This window comes from Diplotaxodon limnothrissa, linkage group LG7 (assembly GCF_057381915.1).
Source record: "Diplotaxodon limnothrissa isolate DT_005_m linkage group LG7, D_limnothrissa_male_GT1.1, whole genome shotgun sequence".
Taxonomy (NCBI): domain Eukaryota; kingdom Metazoa; phylum Chordata; class Actinopteri; order Cichliformes; family Cichlidae; genus Diplotaxodon; species Diplotaxodon limnothrissa.
Genome location: NC_140602.1, coordinates 64,547,426 through 64,569,636, shown reverse-complemented (window position 1 = coordinate 64,569,636; position 22,211 = coordinate 64,547,426). Strand labels below are relative to the sequence as shown.

The window sequence follows — 22,211 nt, the reverse complement described above, 5'->3', positions numbered from 1 at the left end:
ACTCTGAAAAAGGAAAAGGCCTAAAATGAAGATAAATAAATTCACAAAAGTAAATAAGATCAACTCTTTTCAGTCTTGGTAACCCTTTTGTGACATGATGGTCAACATAAGATTAATAGCTGCATGTACAGAGTCACCAGTTAAATCTAATAAAAACTGCTGTACAGGTATGTTGGCATTGAAAAAAAAGTTAAAATTTTAAAAGTTTTAAAAGCTTTTTTTTCCCCCTCCTCCATAAGTCAATAAGTTATACTTTTTCCAGCCTGTTTGCAGTTATGGAATTCACCCATATATTTTAATTAAACTATTTGAGTGTCATTTGTTTTTCTGGTAAGATTCACTGAAAGGAGTTAACGAAAAATATTATAGAAGTGTTTTTGTCATATTCAAAACAATTCTTTTGTATTCTTTTGATTTGCTTAAAATGACCTAAATTCTTCTAAATCTGAATGGTTTTTGGTAGAAGTTTGAAGTTGCTGAAGTGCTGAAGTTTAAGTTTCAGAAGGCAATAAAAGCTTTTCTTTGTCTGATGTCAAAGGATTTGTGAAATGTCCTCAGGCTGAATGTATTAAACTTAGTGACAAAAACAAGCAAAACCGACACTCTGTCAGTGTGACCTGTGAAATATTAATATGCTGACCTAATCTCACCCCTCTCTATTCACTCACTTGTTACGTGTTGCTTAGCAACTATGCTTTACAGCTACAGCATCACATTAAGTTTATATTTCCAGATGAAAAAAAATGGATTTAGCCTTTATTGTTCATCATTGTAGTAGTTTAACACTTGAACATTCATTATTTAAATGGCATGAAACAAAAATTTCATGTGTAAGAACTGTAATTTCATAATAAGGTCTAATCCTCGTAATACATATTTTGTGATTGGTCATTGAGATTTATTTCACTTTCTGCAGCAAATCAAGTCAGTGATAAGACAAACATTTAATTATATTCCAAAATATGCATATTTAATTATATTTATATTACAATACCTCTTGTGACACCCTGCAAAGGACGCCCTCTTTTCCTCGGCAGTCATTGGCTCTTTCACCGCGCTGTCGTGCCGGCTGTGCCTCGTGTCACGGTGGCTATAACCGTGGCTTCCAGTCTCGGAGAGCGAGAATTCTCCGTAGCCTTTCCTCCGGGCCTTCTGACGCAGTTTGTTCCTGTAGTGCTCAATGTCGGACTTCTGTTTAAGCCCACTATGGTTAGCCTGCAAATTCAAGTAATCAAATTATTATTATTTTATATATATATATATATATATATATATATATATATATATATATATATATATATATATATATATATATATATATATATATATATATATATATATATATATATTTATTTATATATGTTTATATATGTTTTGGCCTCTTTTTAGTACTCACATCCAGATATTCAGACTATGAAACACACTCTAATCATGGGGTTTTCTAGTCTTATGTTAATAGACTGAGGGTGGATTTATCATGAGCCTGTGTGTTGCTGTTTGAGCTGCAGCAAGGTGCAGACAGGTTGAGGCAGAATAAGAATGAGATGTGATGGGCTGACTGAGAGATTAGAGAGAGACAGAGGAATAGTGTTTGTAGCAACAACAGCTATATTCAGTAACAGTACAATTTGTCCCAGAGGAGATGTTATGTTACTACTACTATGGTGGAGGAGGGGTAGTATAACAGAATGGAAAAGCATCTTTCTGAGTTGATGCACCTAAAGAGCTTGATAAACTACTTCTTCAATACCACCCATTAATATTTGTTCAATCAATTGAGTTGATTGATATCAATTTGGATGCAGTCCAACATCATCAATCGTTTAAACAATGGGAGACGAAACGTGGTTACCAAATGCTGCACTTGTCTGTGTGACTCATGGTGTCCTACTTTTTACTCTGCCCTATTCTGTCACCACTTCCGAGTCCAGGAAAGCTTTGAAGACATGCGTGTAAATGTTTGTTTGCCAACTCACGTCCCCATTGACAACCACAGAATCTTGGCTGTGAGAAGAGGAAGAGGGATACGAGTAGGTTGGCTGGGCTGTCATGGGCTTGATAGTGATGAGACGCAGAGAGCCTGTATGGTCTTCATAGGGATCTGGAAAGACAAGAAAGCACACAACTTGGTAATAAGCAAGAGTACCAGTTCTCAAGGTAGAATAAATCAAAAATCAGTATTAACAGATGGATACAGAGGTTTACTAATGGAGCTACTTTTCATTTCTCGCATACTGTAAGCTTTATATTAAGCTTGGGTGGACTATTTTTGAACCAATGAATGATATGCCTGTTTTTTGCCTTACATCCACTTGCAATCTTATAGTTTACTGTGACGTACAGACCAAGGAAGAAGTTTGTGTTTCAGGTTTGGTGAGGGAAATTTCTGTATTTATTACTCTGTCATGTAGCACTAATAAGCTGGCGTGTGTGTCTACATTGCACCCACAGAGTTTTTGAACTTACTAATGAAGCAAGCTATTGTTAGCTAACACATTAGCACTCTAGGATTTAATTTGTATGATTTTGCTTGTGCTATGTTGGGTTTTTTTGGAGCCATAAGATGAATTTGATCAGTAATGGGTTATCAGCTTTTCAATTTCCTACCTTCCGTTGTCTCATTGCTCACATGTACTTTCCTCCACTGTTTTCCACTCCAAAATAATTGCTTTTATCCTCTAATGTGAGATTTACTTGTTGTCATGGAAACTACAACTTTAATAAACACTAAATCCAATAAGAATTGAGTTTTGTCTCATGAAAAACATCCGCTGTATGTGACTGGTCCTCTGCTTCGCACAGTAACACAATCTCAGTATTTATGAGACTGTATGTTACAGCAGCGAGCAGCAGATGGATAGTGCTATGTTGCTTCACAGTGACTCACTGACTGACTGACATCATATGGCAGACTGCTTCTTTGTAGGGCTACGACAGTATGCCATTAACTCTGCTCCAAACCCACAATGTTACATTCGTCCAGGCACCAGCTTCGTCTGCTCTCATTTGCTGGAGAAACTGTTCAGCCTATCAGAGTGTGACAGCTCAGGTCAGGACAGGTGGCATCACAAGCAGCAGAGGGCTGTGAACCTGAATGGACACAGGTAACAATGTGTTGTAGCTAACGTGAACCCTGAACCATTTCACAGCAAGTGGCAAACACTGTACTGGTGTTTGAATTGAACATGTACATGGTTTCTGCCACAAAGGTTGTTACATCTGGTGAGTGCCACGGAGAGTGTGTGTGTGTGCATGTTTAGACATCTTTGTGAGGACCAAAAATTGGCATGCTATAGTTTTGGGAACCAACAGTCACTTATGTGGACAAAATGCCCGTCCCCAAGTTTGTAGGCATTTTTGAGGCTCAAAATGTGGTTTTAGTGTCAGGGTTACAATTAGGTTATGGTTAGGCTGAGGGTTAGGATTAGGCATTCATATTTGATGGTTAGGGTTAAGGTAAGTGGCTAGGGAAAGCATTATATCAATGAGATATCCTCACTAAGACATGAAAACGAGTGTGTGTGTGTGTGTGTATGTGTGGCTGTGGGTGGTTGGCTGGTTGGCTGGTTGGCTGCATATGTGCACTTCTGCACTCAGGGAAGACAGAGGCCAAAACGAGGGTGAAATTCAACAAAGGCTATTTTATATTATTTTATTTTACAATAACTTATCTTGCCTAAGTTTCACTATGAAGAAAAAGTAGCAACTGAATCATATTTATTTTCATACAGCACTGACTGGTTTGGTCTACATAAATGGGAACATTACAAACATTACAAATATAACGTTTGTAGGCTTTGCTTTTTAATTTTTTCCTTATTAGGAAAAATTTCTACTTTCCTGTTGTGTCTGTTCCTTCATTTAATTTAGCGGCAGCATGATGGCTGTGTTGTTGTTTTGCTTCCTCACAGCTACACATTTCAGATCAACAAAGAAGGGTCCTTCTTCTCTTCTTCTTTTGTGGTTAAATACATTTTAAAACATGTGGCTTCATTGACTGAATGTAGAAACTACATGTTGCATAATTTGAATAAACTACATTTTAGAGCCCCCGTTACTCAGTGTGTCTTCTGGTAAACAGTATGAGTCAGTCAACAATCTGCTGGTACTTTTGCTGTTTACTCCTTTATGTTTGCAGCAATATTGGTTACTATTATGGAGATGATTTAACAGATGAACAATAAAGTTAGTATATCCATAGACTACATATAAAACCACCATCATGTTATCCATTAGTTTTGGGATTTGAACCCTGAACATCTGAGGAACATTAAAACGTTCATTTAGCTATACTAAGGTCAGTGTTAGATGTAGTCTGTTTCTCTTGAACAGTTGCTCTAAAATCATTCTAAAATGTAAAAAACTACAACACTGTTTTTAGTCTCTTGTTGTGGAAGTTTAGCGTGCGAAATAAAAGAAGTCCCACTGTCTTTTGAGTGGTTTACTCTTGTAAGAAGGAATTTAGTCAGCACAAGGCACTGATGGCACTGCCCTGAAGGATTCACCGGAACAATGGAACCAGGCCGTACTTATATGGAAAGCTGTATCTTCATATATAAGAAACTAATCTTCTACATGTCTCACATCTGACAGATTCATTTTGGCTCACACTTCTTTACAACATTGCTTCAGTTTATTGAAGTTTGCATGTATTTGTTCATCACAGCTCTCTTGACTGAAACACTGGAACACCTCAATTGTTTTCTTTTTTGGCCATTCTGTTGCAGATTTGCTGCTGCACTTGGGGTCATTGTTTTGTTACGCGACGCAATCTGGACTAAGCTTTATCTTGAGTATACAGAGGAGTTCACAGTGGACTCAACTACACCTCAACAGGCCCAAATCATCACCCCTCCACCACTGTGCTCAACAGTAGCTATGAGGCATTTGTGCTGGAATGCTGTTATGTTTCTCAAACTGTGGCACTGTGCATTATGGCCAAACATCTCCACTTTGTATCCCATCTGTACAAAGGACATTGCTCCAGAAGTCTTGTGGTTTGTTCAAAATCAACTTTGCAATTCTAAGCTGTGTTGTTCTGTTGAGAAAGAAGATGCTTTTCCTGATAATGCTTCGAAACGAGCCACACTTGTTCAGTCTTTTTCTAGTTTTTTTGCAAGGAACTTTAACTTTTAACATGCTAACTGAGGTCTGTGGAGTCTGAGATGTAGTTCTTGAGTGTTTGCATTTTCATTTCACTTTCGCTGACTCTCGCAAGTAAAATTACGGGTGTAGTACAAAATTCTCTTTAGCCAATGCTTTGACACCTGTAAAACTTCCTGAAGATGTGTGACCCACTGCAGCAAGCAGGTGTTTTTATCATTTCTGTAGCATACCGGCATTATTCTCTCCCTTTTTTTCTGAAAACTCTATTCCTGTCCATCTCCAGCTCTCTGCAATCTCTAGTGAGAAAATGAAACAATTACTCATCTTCTTGTCTCTTCTGGGTAAGCATTCATTCGCTCGCATAAACACTATTAATCACTTAAATTGCTGTGAACATTAGTTTGCTGATGCAAAAGAGATCTGAAAATCACAGTGTCCCAGAATGCCACTGAACAGCAGCAACGTGGCAGTGTTACCAGTGATCAGAGCAATGTTTAGGCAATCAATTCTGAAACTGCAGAGCTGGAAAAAAAACTGGGCTGATAATCTGTTGAACAGTTCAAAGATGCAGTGCATTCACTGCCACTACTGATTACAGGTGATGTAGATCAAAAGGCACAGTCTATTATCTCATGTCTGACAAAATGTTTGTTTTTAATCCTGTGATGTCTGCTAACTTAACGCTAGTGAGGAATCTGTGCAGACAGCGAATAATGTTATCATTTTATCACATTCTGCAAACTATGTAATTTATATAATATTTTATAAATATGTTTTAGGTTTACAGGTTGCCAAATATTGCAAGGGCTGACAAAAGCATTCATGCTTGCATCTTTGGACCTCTAAATTAGCTTAGCAGGTTCAACCCACAGACTGTATATAAAAGATGGACTGACCACCAAGATGGCAACCATTAGTTATGAAATCTGTATGTGGCGGGGCGTGGTCTGCAATGCCGCTGCAGGAGCGATGGACGCACCTGCAAGGCATCTGCAATCATGCCTCGTTGGCTTGAAAATCTGCACTGGGTCCTGAGGGTCGTGTTGTTGTTGTTGTTGACGCAGTCGGGCTTTGAGCTGGAAAGTTGCAGCCGACTGAGTGTGTTTGCAGCAGCTTAGTAAAAAGATGCGGAAAAGCATGTTCATGGAAACATCATCAAGTCTGCCGTGCAATGTTTACACTGCATTTGGAAACTTCAACATTTGCCTTGCTTGTCCCATGTTGAAGTTTTTGGACCATAAGTGAAACTAGTTGGATGGACGGGTGAAGTCCTAAACCATACAAGGCTATTTAGCTTCATCAAGATGCATCCATTAGCAATATGCTACAGCACATATATATTTATTAATTAATAGTAAGTAGCAGACTACTAAAATAGATAATTCCATTAAAATGCTAAAAAGGGACTAAAGGGGCAAACACAGTTGAGAAGTCCATTGCAGTGGAGTGGTCCAAATTACCAGAAGTGAGCCTATCTATGGAAAACTACAACATTTTTTATTGTCACAACCTGCTAACATGCTTTTTTAAGCTTTATTAGGAGAACTGTCATTTACTTCAGCAGCGGAGATTGTCATATGGCTGTAAACAAGAACCTTCTTCTTTAAAATGACACAGTACCTGCCAGCTACTTTGTTGAATTAATGATGGAGAACATTTCAAAAGGCTCAAAGATGATGCAGTAGAAAACAGACATTGTCTTTTTTCATTTCACATGTTCTGTTTAAACTTGGCACCACCATTACTCATAACAGGAGTTCACTTGAAGTTGCGCCATCATGCTAGAACCAGCTATTGTAGCCTCAGGCAATGACGAGAAGACCACAGAAGGTGGTAAGCTCATTTTTTTATGAAGCCTCAGTTTTTGTCATTTCTAGATTTGACTTGAGTCCTAACTGACACTGACTCAAGAGTCTGGATAGATTTAGCCAAAGAGTGATTATAAAGAAAAATGTTAGTAGCTTCCTGGTCCGAAAAGGGGAAGGGGAAGTGAAATAGCTATTGGAGGACATCGTAGTGGCTGGATTCATTTTTCATAGATGTACCCAAATGTAAATGTGTGTATATGACAGATTTAGCACAGCTCCCACAGATTAACATGGGCTTTGTGTATAGTTTTGCTCACATATACCATGCTTACTCCCAACACAAGCACACCTATGCTAATTTTGTTTTGTGTTGTTTTGCTTTTATATCAACTTTAAAGTTGCTTAATTTTTTTCTTGAATTCAATTCAGTTCAATTCAATTTTTCTTATGAAGCACCAAACCACAACAACAGTTGCCTCAAGCTGCTTAAAGTGAACTTAATAATGTGAAGTACGTGTTTGTCATCATCATGGACCAGTCTCCTCTTTTTATGACCTTTTTTAACAAATGCTTTTAAATTAATAATGCATTCTTCATAATTAGTCATCAACCGTCTGTCTAATTGATGTAGTAGTGTGAAAAATATCAGAATCGGCATAAAAAGGTAGAAAACAACATGGAAATAAAGATGTCCTTATAACCAAGAAGTGTCGATAAAACATCAATAAACTAAGCTACAGCATGTCATCGCAGATTTTAGACTACATCAGGTCCCTTCTTTAACAAAAAAAAAAAAGAAATGTGACTCTTGATTACAAGTAACCTTCTCATTTTAATAGTAATTCAATTATAACTTGGCATTTAAGTAGTCATACCCTTTGTGTGTGTGTGTGTTTTTAATATTGCACTCTGTGTGAGTGCAATATCTAAAAGCTCATTTAAAATGATGGAGAGGACAGGCATCAAGGATTAACAAGTAACTTTCCTACAGCATAGAACATATGCAGTGGGTTGTATGGATTTGAATAACACCTAAGGTGACACTACGCTGTCAGAACTGTTTCCTCCCACTTCCTTGTCTTTCTCTGTGGTTCTGCTCCAAAGTAAGTTGATGCAACGCTTAAGGAATATGTACTCGCTTTTATCTCCATGCAGCATTTGGAATGAGGTAAGCCGATTGAAAACAGCCTAAATAGCAACACGTGAATGCTTCATGTGTCTTCTAACTGATCTAATATCCCAGTTTGCATATGAGCGGACGTGTGACAATATCTGATGAGTACATGTGTCGTCCCTGATAGTTACATGATGCTGTAGCAGGCTGACTCATTGTAAGCATGAGTGTGTTTGCGCTTCATTAGCTCACAATAATTATCCTTGGGTAAAAACATCATAGCATGAGTGTGTGTGTGGAGGGGCGGGGGGTGGTCAGTTTTTTGGTGATCTGCACTTGTTTATTAGCAATGAAAGACTTTCTGATGGGCACAAACATAAGGAGAGGCAGATTTTTTTCCATCTATCCATCCATCTGTCTTTGTATGTGTCCTTCTCCTAATACCTTCCCTTCTTCCTCCTTCACTGGAATCATCTCATTCTTTGTCTACCTTCTTAACCCCCTCCCTCCTCATCTCTCTTTCCTTCCTCCTCCTCACCGTTGGCGCCCCTCTTGTGTAGCTCCTCTTTGCCGTTCTTGCTGCTGCTGCCAGTCGCAGTCCTCCGGGCCGAGGAGCTCTTGCTGGTGTTCAGCTTCCCGGAGCCGTTACTCGACACCGAGCCATCCTCATCACTTGGCAACCTCCTGTAGTAGCCATGGCAACAGAAAGGAGGCGAAGGGAGAGAGGAAAAGGGAGGGGCGAAGAGGGTTGTGAGTGTGTACACAAACAGGGCATCATCTCACAGTTATTACTGCCAACACACTATTTAAAAAAATGTTAATGGCTCATTACAAAAAAGAAAAAAACCCAAAAGTGCTTTACAAGCCAAAAACATGTGGTGTGGTGTTTGTATGTGAGTGTGCGCATTTTATGACAATCGTGTAGGTAAACCAGCAGATTTGGAAGTTTATATGCAATTTAATTTGTCCTGGAAATGCCAAAAAAAAGAGAAAAAAGGTAAAAGCTTGGCTGTAAGGACTGTATAGTCTACGGGAACTGAAGGTGAACAAACTTTGTAAAATCTAAGCTACTTTTCAAGTGGCATTGTTTAACTATAAGTGACATCATTAGTCACAAAGACAGAGATGTCTAAAACATTAAAATCTGCAGCAGCAACTTGATCTGAAAGGTGAAGATTAGCATTGTCACACATCGTGCTACCTGCCAATTGTCAACACCACTGACTCAACTTTTGTCTCATCTTGAGCTAATCACTTGTCATCACCAAATTATATAATTGTCAGTCATAAAAGTTTGAGTCCCCAACTTTTTCTTTGTGCTTCATATTGTCCCTCCTGACAGGGTCAAAGGGGACTGGAGCTACAGGATACTCCCTGGGCAGAACACCAGACTGTCACAGACAACCATTCACATCTACAGATAACTAAGAACTAATGAACCTAACATGCATGTCTTTGGAATGTGACACCAGGAGAAGACATGAATTCCACACAGAAAGGCTCCGGCCTGCTGGCGGATTCGAACCCACTGTGCTGCCCGGATAAGCCATTAAGTGAAAGGATGACTGATGGCATATGACATCACATCAGCAAATAAGATAACATTATAGATATACAAGCCTGATCATTTAGAGTCAAATTAATGTCATAGCATTTTTTTTAAATGATAAATGATTTATTTCTTATCTTATCTTGTGCACCTAAACTAATAACACTCCTGACTCCTGGCATTTTCATGCCAGCTTCCACACCTGATAATCAGCAGTTACAGTAGCTTGACCTATGTGATGTTAGCAGCTAACTAGACAAATTACATCACCTTTTACTGTTGTACTGTGTCATACGGTGTTTGTGCTTTTAGAGATGGTGATTAGACTTGTGCTGAATGCACCTTGTAAAAAAAAAAAAAACGTGAAATGAAGAAATGCAGGGCAAATGTGAAGGACAAGCAGAACAATGGCATGCTGATTTTTTGGGATAGCCTGGCTTCCGGCCAGGGACCTTGATGGAAAACAGCCCAGCATGCATATATTTCCCACTCAAAGAGTCATTTCCCTTTACTTCAGAGGAAATTATATTGATGACATTTATTTCCTGTTATAGCAGCAACCTCCAGGCTTTATCATAACCTTAAACCAAATAGTGATCTACATTATAGTGACTTGCTTTTGTCCCCAAAAGGTAACATCAAGTCAGTGTATTAAACACTTTTATGTCCTTTATGTCCAGTGTGTGTGTGTGAAAAAAACTCGTGCATAAACATGTACGAATTCAAAAATAGCACTTAGTCAGTTCAATCTATATACCGAGCACACACATACGCACACACACGTGCAGGGTACACAAACACACATGCGCACAGCCTTGAGGCATGTAAGACACAGCAGCTACACAACGTGACAGGCCGGTCTACAGGTGGTGTGAGATGCACAAATCAGCCGGAGCCGACATTACAGAACCACAGGCGAGGCTAACACTGTGAACACACACACACACACACACACACACACACACACACACACACACACACACACACACACACAATGCAGCCAGTGCTGTGTCCGGTGACTGGCCAAGTCAAAGTAAAAGTCATGTGGAATCAGGCAAAGAGCCGCTGGGATGGAAGGAGAAATACAGTGTGTGTTCCACATAAATCTGTGAAGGCCAGAGGGAGGAGCAGCTGAATCAATAATCACACTACTGGAGACTAGCGTTCATCTCCGTGCCGCTCTTTGTGCCTCACAAACTGCAGCTCTCTGGAGGCTGAAGTGAGCAGAATAAATGCTGCCCCTGTGAACCCATCCTACAGTGTTGCCCCATGGTTAGCATGCAGACTGCGTCTTCCTCCTTCCTCACACCAGAGCATGTTCAGCGGGTAAAATAATCACCGCCGTTGTTTCTCACATTGTTTCAATTTTTTATGGTTTAAACAAAGAACCATTTTGAAATGAAGCAGAAAATGATCACATCACTCTGCTCGTGTCAAGACAATGACGCAATCACACACAAAAAGCTGACTGCAATTTAGTCACTGTTGAAGACAAACGGTTATATTACAAAGCTGCAGGAGTAAAATATATATTCTTAAAACACAAACATGTGGCACCTGTTCCACTGCTCATTAGCACAAATAACTATAATATACAGCAAACAATAATATTAAAGGAACTGTTGAATTCAAATACAAGACAAATACTATTATTTACTCTCAGACATCATACAGAGCCAAGAAAAAAAAAACCCTCTGACATGGCCTGTTTAGTATTTAACAAAAATTCTTAATTATTTTAAAAGATAGACTACCATCTATGGATGCCTATCTGTCAATCTGCTGTTTTGTGATGGGTGGGAACAACATCATCTACCCAAATCTACCCACTTGTGATACCACAACCAGTTAGGGCCGAGGGCAGCGTCAATGAATTTGAAATGCACGCACAAAATAAAAAGCCCAAACTGGAACGCAGTGCAAAGTGATTTCAATAACATGTATACTGCTTAGCAATGCAAAGTCATTTGAAAATGACAATCGTGCAACTTTTCATCTAATGCAAGTCGGAAACTTTTCCTTTATGATAAAGCACAGCACCTGGTTCTGCCTGCACACAGACCACAAAGCACAACAATAAATGCATTCTTGGTTGTTGTTTGGGTTTGAAATCCATTGCACCCCACATTGCATCGGTTCGACAGTGAGATATGTATGTACCCAGGTGGTAGAATAATGTGAATAGTGTTACCTTCTTTGAGAATGTGTGTGCCGGTTGGTAAAGCTGATTATCAAACTATGCCAGCGCTTCCAGTCCTTTACACTGTCATCACCGTCACACAGAACGGCTGCCTCTCGCTTGGCTACAGCCAGGGTTATAAATATACATGTGTTTATCATGTATAAAGCACAACTAATCCCACCTCCATTCATTTTCATCTAGCGGTGTATAAATGTGAGGCTCTGTCTTATGTGCATTTCTGCATTTGCATTAATGTGAGAGGAGGCATGATGCATCTCATTTATGACTCCCGAACTTCCTCAAGGGAAAGCTGTCGCAATTGACTGTGGGTGCGGGTGTGGGTGTCGCTCGTAGTAGAGAAATGTTTGGGGATGGAAACGTTTACAAAAAGAACAGTTTTCATATTTTGTTCTAAATCTTTTCAGTGTTTATGCATAGAACAGATTATGTCATAAGTCTAGTGAAATCTACCGGGAATAAGACCTTTTGGTACATTTTGGGAAATGTGTTTAAATGGCAGGATTCCGGCAGATGTTTGCAAATCACATTCATCGCTCATGCGTGAAAAGCAGGGACAATAACAAGGAAGATTAGAAACAAAAAAAGAGAAAATATATGGGGAAGAGACTTCATTTATTACCAAATAAAGACAAGCTGCATAAAACATGAAGATTAGCAGCAGATAGATGCAACTTTCATTTTCTAACATTATTCATTCTGATTTGAAATCACAGAAATACAATCAAACACTCAAATGTCTAATCCTCAGTAGTAGCCCAGTGGCTGTGGGGACAAATGACCATCTGTTTAGCCGTGTGTTTGGGTCATTACATGGATTTCATTAGTTTTTCACTGAGAGCAGATTGTGTCTGATCAGTTTGTCTCTTCCCATGAGCTCACATTTCCAAAATCACCATAAATCTAATACACAGTATTTCGCTCAACTTTTAAAAAAAATGTAGAAATAACATTTTACTAGAGCCAAGCTTCAGAGCTTTAATCCAAAATAGTGCCCAACTTTTCAAAACGGGCTCGTTCCGGCTTGCTTGTGATGGTTTTGGTGACGTCTTTGAGTTTTGGTTCTTGTTTTCATTGTTATTCTAGTGGTGTTGACTTTTTGTCTGCCCAGCGCTTCCCGTGTTCCTTCTGTCTCGTCTGTCTGCTTTCTGTGTGGCATGTTTACTGTGAGTCTTGTCGCCTTCATGTTAAACATGGTTTTTGTTTGTTTCCTGTTTGACTTTGATAGGTTTCTTCTGGCTGCTTTGTTTTATCTTGTGTCCTGATGTGATTTTTCTATCCGATTATTGCTGTAGCTTGCATATTCTCCAGTTTTTAATTATATTCTTTGTGTTTGTATGGTCACGTTTGTCCTCTGCTGTCATATGTTAGTCAAACAGGCATGCACTCAAAACATTTTTTAGGGTGTGGAGACCAGTCAGTGAGCTAATGGCAAATTTCTGATCGCTAATTAATAGTGTGTATTTCCAGACTGGTTGGGGAGGTATAGATATGTTGATGCAGCAAAAGCATGCTTGCAAATGCTAGCAGGTTGCTGTTGTTCCCCATAGTTTATATGGAAAACGGTGAATGTCAGAAAAAATACTCAACAAGTAGTTGTGAAAAGTGCGATCAAAACTGGCAATTTCTACCGCTTACCTTCAAAGACAAAGTTTCACCTTTTGAAATGTATTGTTTGAAGTGGTAAGATAGAACTTTTACTGTGAAGGCGCATGCTATCCGTTTCCATTTTGTGTGAACTTTTTTCATGTTTTATCTACAGCTTGAAGAGTAGAAAGGCTAAAAAGTCTGCAGCTTTCATGCAAACTACAAGCGACTGTAGCAATTTGCAAGGGATCTCACGGGGAGCTTTTTGGTGCAGAACCCAACTTGCAAATCATTTCGCTGGGCAGTGAGCTGACCTGTGAGAAGGTGTGAGGAGGTCACTAACTGGTCTCTAGGCCTGTGTGACTGAGGCCTTATGCTTTTGCAATGTTTCTTCCATGTTCTTTTACAGACGTGGATCATAGTGACAGGCTTCAGCTGCAGTTTCTGAGACAAACTTTTTAATCAACAGTGAACTTCCTCCTGATTTCACTGGGTACAGATGCATTTTTTTTTTTTACTTTATTGCTCCCCAACTTTTGAAATCAGTCTATGATTCATGCCACATGCCGAAACATGATCCAAATCTTTCAAACCTGACACTACGCTTTAAGCAATACACCCCCCAGTGTGTAGAAGACTGGAGGAAATGCGCTTAAGCTTGCACGGATTCTATTTTTTTAATATTAGTAGTATTTTTGGAGACATTTAGTTGCAGATAATTATCTGTGAACGACCTAATGAACCCACATTAGTGCAGCAGGAAGCCATCGGACTCATGTCATCAGCGTATTTAAAAATATGAGAAGAGACGTGACATTCATTAGTGTAGAGTTTGTATAAAATCCAGTACTGGCCATTTTTGCTAATGAGAGGACACGGTCTCTCTGCTCACTAAAACGACAATGAAATTATTCATCCAAAAAATGTTATTTAAATGTTACTTAAACAGATGACTTTGGGTTTGTACTCTCTCCAGTGTAGACACCAATCCCAACACAAAAAGAGCCTCAGTAACTATAAAAAAATTAAAATTGTTCGCCTCTGCTGCGAAGCCATCTCTGATATCTATAAAGAAATGTATATGATATTCGTATGTTTCAGTGAGACTAGCTGTGCGTAAGACACCTCCACCCCCACCACCTGTACGGTTGGCGATCCGATCCCAGGCTGGAAACAGTCCCAAAGTATCCTTGGGAATACACTGAACCCCAGATTGCTCCTAGTGTGTGCATCATGTGAATGTTAGATAGAAAAACTGTAGAAAAAAGTGCGTTTATGAATGTCTGTGTCGATAGATAGTTTTGTTTTTTTTTACTAATGAAATATCTGAAGGAATTATGAATTCATACCACCACTCAGTACTTGTAGGAAACTTAATTATCTTTGCGCCTCAAACAAACACAGTGGTGAAATCTCAGGCAGCAGATTCCCCTTTGATGCAAACTGATAACCAGACAAATCAAAGACAAATGAAAACTTTCTAGTTTTCAGACTCAGTAACATGTAGAAACTCCTAAAAATCATCATAAAACACTGATTTGTGTAACAAGTTATAACTATGCACAACATTTTAAATTTGAAGATAATCAAAAATCTCTTTGAAACACATTTGAGCTTTGAAAAAAAATACTAAGATGAAGCCTGTTTGTTTTTTTGACTCAGCAGGGATGATTTTAAATACGAGAAGCTGAGAATATTTTATATTGAAAGCCATATGGAATCCTAGAGTGCCTTATTGGGTTATATTGCATTATATGTTCACATTTCCCCATAAACTGACATAGAAAAGGTACAAAATGGTGCGTAACATTTGACAAGAATGCAGGAAATGAAACGTCTGATGCTTGAAATAATCAGGGGGAGGGGTGTCTGGCCCTCCACCTTTCCTAAACACATGTTATGTATATTCTTACATATAAAGTATAATGAGAGAGATATTGATTTTGTGGATTATCTGTATTTTTTATTTTAAACTCGTTTATTAATTTCTGACTTTGAGACACACCGGTGTGTCTACTGGCCAATTAGTTTTTTCACAGGTCCAGCAGCCCCATAATGAGTCATTTAAACAGGTAATGCTCGTCGTTGCCAGTGATACCCCGTCCCACGCTGTTTACAGTAGATCTTGCTCATCAGTAGATGAAAGGCACAGTCGTTTAAATGTATTTCCTGTTAATTTACACAAATCTTTTGTGTCACATCATGTGTCAGATAGGTGTTAAGCTGTTAACAGTTGAAAATTACTGGAGCAATTATTTATTCACACTTAAATGGGATCATCTGTATTTGTATAGCAACACACCTAACACCACTATTAGACTCAGCGCTCTCAACTTCAGCCTAGTACATCACTCCATCCGTTGTTTTGGCTGCAAACAGAAGCAGCTTCCCTTCTTTTGTCTACAAACAGCCTTTCGTTAACATTGGACTTATCTTAAAATCATGTCAATCTGTCAGACTGTGCACTGCTTACTCTGGGCTTCTCTCTGGCTTAACTGTGATGCACAAACAAGCACTGATGTCTGGACTTGCTGAAAAGCTCTGGTTTTGTCACCGCCTTGTTCACTGACTGAAACAGATGCTCGAGAACTTTGTTCTTCCCCTTCACAAGACTTCCAGCTGGGAACAGCATGTCGGATCAGCTCGCTATCTCAGCACTGTACCTGTGTTCAATCACAGCGTATAGTGATGTATGAACAAGGGAGAGCTTTCCTTTACATCCACATCTATAATGAATTATGCACAATGATGGCAGCAGTGTGACATAAGACACCTCCTCTACTGGGTTTTGGTCCGTGAAAGGGTCAGACTACACTTTTGTGTTAACGACATGCTTTGCTTAAACACCCAAAAGCAAACCGTCAAGCTCAAATTTCTCTGAGCCAACTGCTGCTATTGTTGGACATAAAACAATGTTTTAAAACAGACAATACAGCTGAGGGTGTGTTACCCTCTCTGCATCACAGCTGATCGAGCCTAATTCATACCTAGTAGATGCATATCAGCTGAATGGGTAACACAATATTATGTGACAAAAATTGTATTCTTAAAACTTCTTTATGTAAATTTGAGTCAACAGGACTTTTGAAGTTTCATGTGTGTTTATGTTTTCCAGATTCTTCTGTGGGGACGAGTCGCCCTGGCAACCAGCCAGCAGACATTTAAACCCAAACCATGATCAATACCTAACCCTAATCAAATCAATTTTATTGTCTAAACCTCACCAAATATGTTTTTTAAATTAATAATATATCAAAAATAACACAAATGAAGTCTGTGAGGTCTATTTGGGTGAACATTTTTCATTTAATACTTGAGATTTTGCCATTAGAACTTGAGTTCAGTCCACATAAAAAAAATAATGATATATAATTAATGTTTTATCCAAATTGTAGCATATGTCTGTGCATGTCTCTGTTTCGGTTTGGTAGGTAACACCTGACTAAATGATCACACCAAAATAAAGATTTTTGTGCTACTTGTCTTCATGATTTAAAAAAAAACAAACTAAAAAAACAGATGCAATGATAAAGCACAATAATGCTAACATCCAAATCATTTATATAAGGTCAGTTTTCCCAGTACATTAAAGCAGATGAGTCAGTAACTTTCTTACCCTCCTTTGTGTATGTCAGCAGACGGAGGCCTCTTATTGGCAGTCCCATCCTGGTGCACCTTCTTATCCAGTGACAGCGACAATGGAGCGTCTCGCACAGGCAGCCCCAAAACCAGCGTCTCCTTGGTAACAGAGACTGCCTCATCACCAGTTCGACCCATGTGCTTCTTGGCATAGTCGAAGCCCTGGACAGGCTGTTGGGGGGGAAAGGACAACACATAATGTTTGAATTTGCACAGTCAAAGCTAATCCAGCTTTTAGCACAATCCAGTCAGGAGTTTTTGGATTGATGGACCAAAAGCAACTTGAGACATGAAAACAAACATCGACTGTAGAGCACATGCAAAGACATCAAAAAAGACAATGCAACCGTTTCTGATATGCTGTACATGGCAGACGCTGATGAGAGGGAAATATTGGAAGTCAGTTTACTTTAAAACTCACAAAAAATTAACAATATATAACAATATATCAGCCACAGAATGTGCAGATCTAGCATGAATGAAAAGAGCAGTTGACACCAAAAGAATAACTGAAGAATCAAAAGTGCGAGGCAGGATTTCTTGCAGAATTGAACATCAGAGTTTTCCCATTTACATTATTGGTAAGCTAGTTTTCAGTTTAATTATATATGTTATACTGATGCATTTCAACAAGCAAACAAATAGAGCCAATAGCCAGCTGAAGCATGCATACAACTAATGTTCATGACAGTTTCAGCTGTGTGGTGGCAGATGTCTTTTCTGCCTGTTGCCATAGCAAAAACATAAATACATCTGCACTTTTTATTGTCTTTGCCTACTGTTTTGTGACATCAGTTGCCCATTGTTGCATTGTTCAGTGCACAACACCTTTTATCCTGATATAAGCACTCTGGACTGAGCGGTAATTGAAGCCATAATGTTGGGTAACACACTTACAGCAGAAGCAAAAGCTTAAAGTTTAATTTGGTGAGAAGTCACCACACTTTAGAAAAGCTCGCTGGATTTGACAGGCAATACCATACGTGCAGTTTTTATGGCATGCCACAGAAATTAAAGTTAAGGCTCCTTCTTTTACTGATAAGAGCTACTTAAGTGACACATATAGAATTTTACTTTGTAAACGTTTGCCAACTATTTGCAAATTCTAACACTTGGATAGACTTGCTGCGCATGTTCTATGTAGGGCTCTGGCTATGACAGCAAAAAATTTTAATTTTTCCTTGTTGTCGTTTGCCTTCAGTTTCTGAGCCTTGCACAGGATCCAAAAACTCCCTGTGCATGGGGTTCTAATTTTAAATTTTGAATTCCCACTCAATACTGCTGCTCCGAGAATGTAACCTTAAGCTTTGATCCATGAGTTTGGGGGTTTTTTTGGGTTGTTTTTTTTTTTATAGACTGCTCATCATGTAATAAGCCCAATAGCAGTACCAGCTGGAGTTGATCTCTGTGGCACATACACACCTATCACATGCCTGGTGTAGCCATTTCCTGTGATTAAAGCAGAAGCATAATGCTGCAGCTTCAACTCTATTATTGATACAGTCTATTCACTGGGTTTGTGTGTTTCTATACTTTTTTTTATCCGTTTAAAACCTTCTGTTTCACAAGCTGGGCTACTGCAGCTTAAATGTTAAAGTGTGTTTATTATGTTTTTCCTTTTCAGATTTAACCTCTGTGTGAATAGATATGTCAGTAAACACCATGAACGCCAGCGATGGGACTGCCTTTGTTTGACTGGACTGATAGATGAAAGACTTCAACTCACTTTTCAATTCATAAAACATTTTGAGTCCGTTGTCACCCTGAGCTTTTCACGCTAGCTGCAGCACTGAACAACCTGATGTGGGTGAACAGCGCTCAGAGTTCTACCAGCTGACACGACATGGTCTCCTGAATACTAAAGAAACATTTCCAGATAGGTGTTGCTTCTATTTCAGATAAAAGTAATTGAATGGACATCCCTCCCTGAACCTTTTTTTTTATCAGTCTCCAAACACCAGAGCTGGCATAATGAAAAGTTGAAAAATAAATAAATAAAAAAAGATTAACAGCACCTTTGAAGTCAGGGGTTTTGGCATAAAGAGACAGAACATAAAAAGAGGCGGCAGCAAAAGCAGTCTGAAAAGCCTCCGAGGCCTGGACACAATCTTTGTATTCAAATTAAAAAGCGTTTAGCGCGCAGGAGTGAAAAAAATTAAAATTTCAATTTAGGTTACACAACCACGTAAATGAAACCCAGATTGAAAAAAATAATAAAAATTGCCGCCTCTTTTCTATTTCGAGCAGCTCTAAAATGGGACGTCTAATGCATTTGATGATGCATGCTAAATTCTGAGTGCGTGTGAGGTTAGGCAATGCGTGCATCCAGCTGACGGCGTTGTTAATAATTCATCAGTCATACACACCGCTGTACCATCAGCAAGCTCCAACACACGTGGCTGCAGACGTGGATGAGTGCCGGGGAAAGTGATAGGAGCTCAGATAGAGACGGAAAGAGAGCGCTACACCGTAGGCCCTCTCACCATGCCATAAATATATATGGATTGAGTCCATCTTTACACACATATTCTACCAACTGAATTGATGTATGTTGACAGTTGCTGACTCTTTCATGTGAAAGACCTATGGAGAGTGCAAACACTCATTTGCCTATAACCTATGAGGAGAAAAGAAAGGGCAACGTGCAAGGTAGGAGCACAAGATGTGCTGTTGCAAATATGTCCTTCCACCAGTATGCATGTGGATTATCACAGCACAGGCATAAGGTTTCATGCCACGGGTGCTGAAATGGCACTGAACTGCAGGTGATGGGTAAAGTCATGCATGGAGACAGTATGAATTCTCAGAAATGACAAAGCCGAGGGGATGTAACCTTGAAAAGCAGGCTGACATTTCACCGCTCACATTTGATTCATGATCGTTCTTTCTCTCTGTTCTTTTCACTTCCACACATCTGTCTATTCAAATTGTCTCTGCCCTTTCTTCCTTTCAGGACTTTCTCTTTTCCCATTCTCCCTGCCTTGTCATCTCGCTCCCTCATTTCCTACGTCCACTGACAGTGTGTTGACTTAACAAATGGCCGTCTTTCATCTTACGCGAGGGGCCCAGTTTAATGAAGACTTGAAGCCCGTGCTATGGGGTGATCCTCTGATCTCTCTGTCGGAGATGGATGGTGTTTTTCTCCACATCCATTTAGAACAGCACCAGAAGAAAGAAGGCGAGGAGAGAGAGGAGGACAGCAGCAAGAAGTCCGGGATTTCTTCCACTTGAGGATGTCATATGAAGTCACTCTGAGCACGACTCTGTGGCACCACCAGATTATCCTCCCTTTTTTCCCTTCAGTATCACACAGATGCTTCTCCTCTTGTCTAATTTTAACTCAGAGCAATACCCAACAGCAGCTTGATGAGGTGCAGCAGATGGATAAGATATGCTCTTTTCCCCCTGTGGCCATATTGATTTAAATTCAGCTCCAGCAGGGCTGATGGCGGAAGCACAGCCAAGAGATGCGCTTAAAAAAAATTTAAAAAAAAGAGACTAGATGCATAATAAAAAAAATAAAGTAAGGCTTGATTGCACATCAACAAGGTGCTGCAGCGGTTAGATAAACTCCTTCAGGGGGCCAGTCGAGGCATGATGCAGCAAAATGCAAACTACCTTCAGTCCTTTAAATGGCAGCCACTGCATTGTGCACTCACTGAACACCTTACAAATGAAAAATGGATTTCTTCTACTTTCGCTGATTCCACCTCTATTGTACTCCACATGGAAGCAGCAGAATCCCTCTTTAATGCTTAAACACACATGCAGACCTAATATAAGTCACACTATTGATCAGCAGCTTTAGCTTGTCCTGCACAGCGTGGGAATAGTTCACGCACACATGCGCACGCGGGCACAGTTGCACACAGGAGGTCAACTTGATGGAGTCTGCTTGGTATTCAGATGACTTAACAGAACACACACGCAAGCCAGCTTAAGACACGGACTCCGTTTACGCCTGAAATTTGTATGGGATTTATATCTGCATGTCCCGTGGAGGAAAATTCAAGATGTATACACAAACACTAAAATTAGAATGTGTTGTAGAAAAAAATGAAATGACAACATTGGATCTTTGCCGGGTGTAAATGCGATCTGCAAGGTGTGACCACAAATCCAGCCAGTAACTTCTAATCAGCTCTTCTGCTTCTTTCTTCTTGAAAATTAGACATTTTCAAGCTAAATTAATCAAATTAAGCAGTCGTCTTCTAGCATTTCAGTCTTTTTACTTTATAACTGCCTTTTGTGTTTTTCTTTTTCCCCACTGTAGCTCAGCAAGACAACACTTCCTATGAGGAAACACACTGAGGGAATTTGGTGCTACAATAACTCACTCTGCAGGACTGGCTAGGCTGTTAATCTCAGTAATGCGTACCGTGCTTTATGCTCCTTTTGGACTCTAATGGGGACTATAATTTTCAAAATGAACATCTTATTGTATTCAGTAAGACTTGAAACTAGCAACTGAGATCAAATCAAATCAAATCACTTTTATTGTCACATCACATGTGCAGGTACATTGGTACAGCACATGTGAGTGAAATTCTTGTGTGCGAGCTTCACAAGCAACAGAGTTGTGCAAAATACAATAATGTAAACAAGCAAAATACAAGAATGGCTACATCTGAAACTAATAAATATATGTACAATATATAATAGTATATGCATTTCTGGATGTGTATACTAAATATTTTTCTACGTGTGTGTGTGTGTGTGTGTGTGTGTGTGTGTGTGTGTGTGTGTGTGTGTGTGTGTGTGTGTGTGTGTGTGTGTGTGTGTGTGTGTGTGTGTGTCATAACTGTACAGTATGGAGTGCATAATGTTAAAGTTCCAGTAGTGAAGCTGAGGTGTCTATGACGTGTTCAGCAGTCTGATGGCCTGGTGGAAGAAGCTGTCTCTCAGTCTGCTGGTACGGGACCGGATGCTGCAGAACCTCCTTCCTGATGGAAGTAGTCTGAACAGTTTATGGCTGGGGTGACTGGAGTCCTTGATGATCCTCCCCGCTTTCCTCAGGCACCGCTTCCTGTAGATGTCTTGGAGGGAGGGAAGCTCACCTCCAATTATCCGTTCAGAGCACCGCACTACTCGCTGGAGAGCTTTGCAGTTGTAGGCGGTGCTGTTGCCATACCAGGTGGTGATGCATCCAGTGAGGATGCTCTCAATGGCACAGTGATAGAAGGTCCTGAGGATGCGGGGGCTCATGCC

The 22,211-nt window shown here is 39.6% G+C and overlaps 1 protein-coding gene across 3 annotated transcripts in view; it reads right to left on the bottom strand.

Annotated features, from left to right (window-relative positions):
* Positions 1-22,211, bottom strand: part of kiaa1549la (KIAA1549-like a) — a 107,039-nt gene that overhangs the window by 11,006 nt on the left and 73,822 nt on the right. For 2 of the 3 annotated variants that reach the window (XM_085358703.1, XM_085358702.1), the window contains 4 exons: positions 16,981-17,174; positions 8,567-8,712; positions 1,977-2,101; positions 995-1,215 (listed from right to left, as the gene is read on the bottom strand). In XM_085358703.1, coding sequence (XP_085214829.1) covers positions 995-1,215; positions 1,977-2,101; positions 8,567-8,712; positions 16,981-17,174 — 686 coding nt within the window. Of the gene's footprint in view, positions 1-994; positions 1,216-1,976; positions 2,102-8,566; positions 8,737-15,201; positions 15,234-15,972; positions 15,977-16,980; positions 17,175-22,211 lie in introns of all 3 variants that reach the window. The other variant, XM_085358704.1, reaches the window with a different exon arrangement.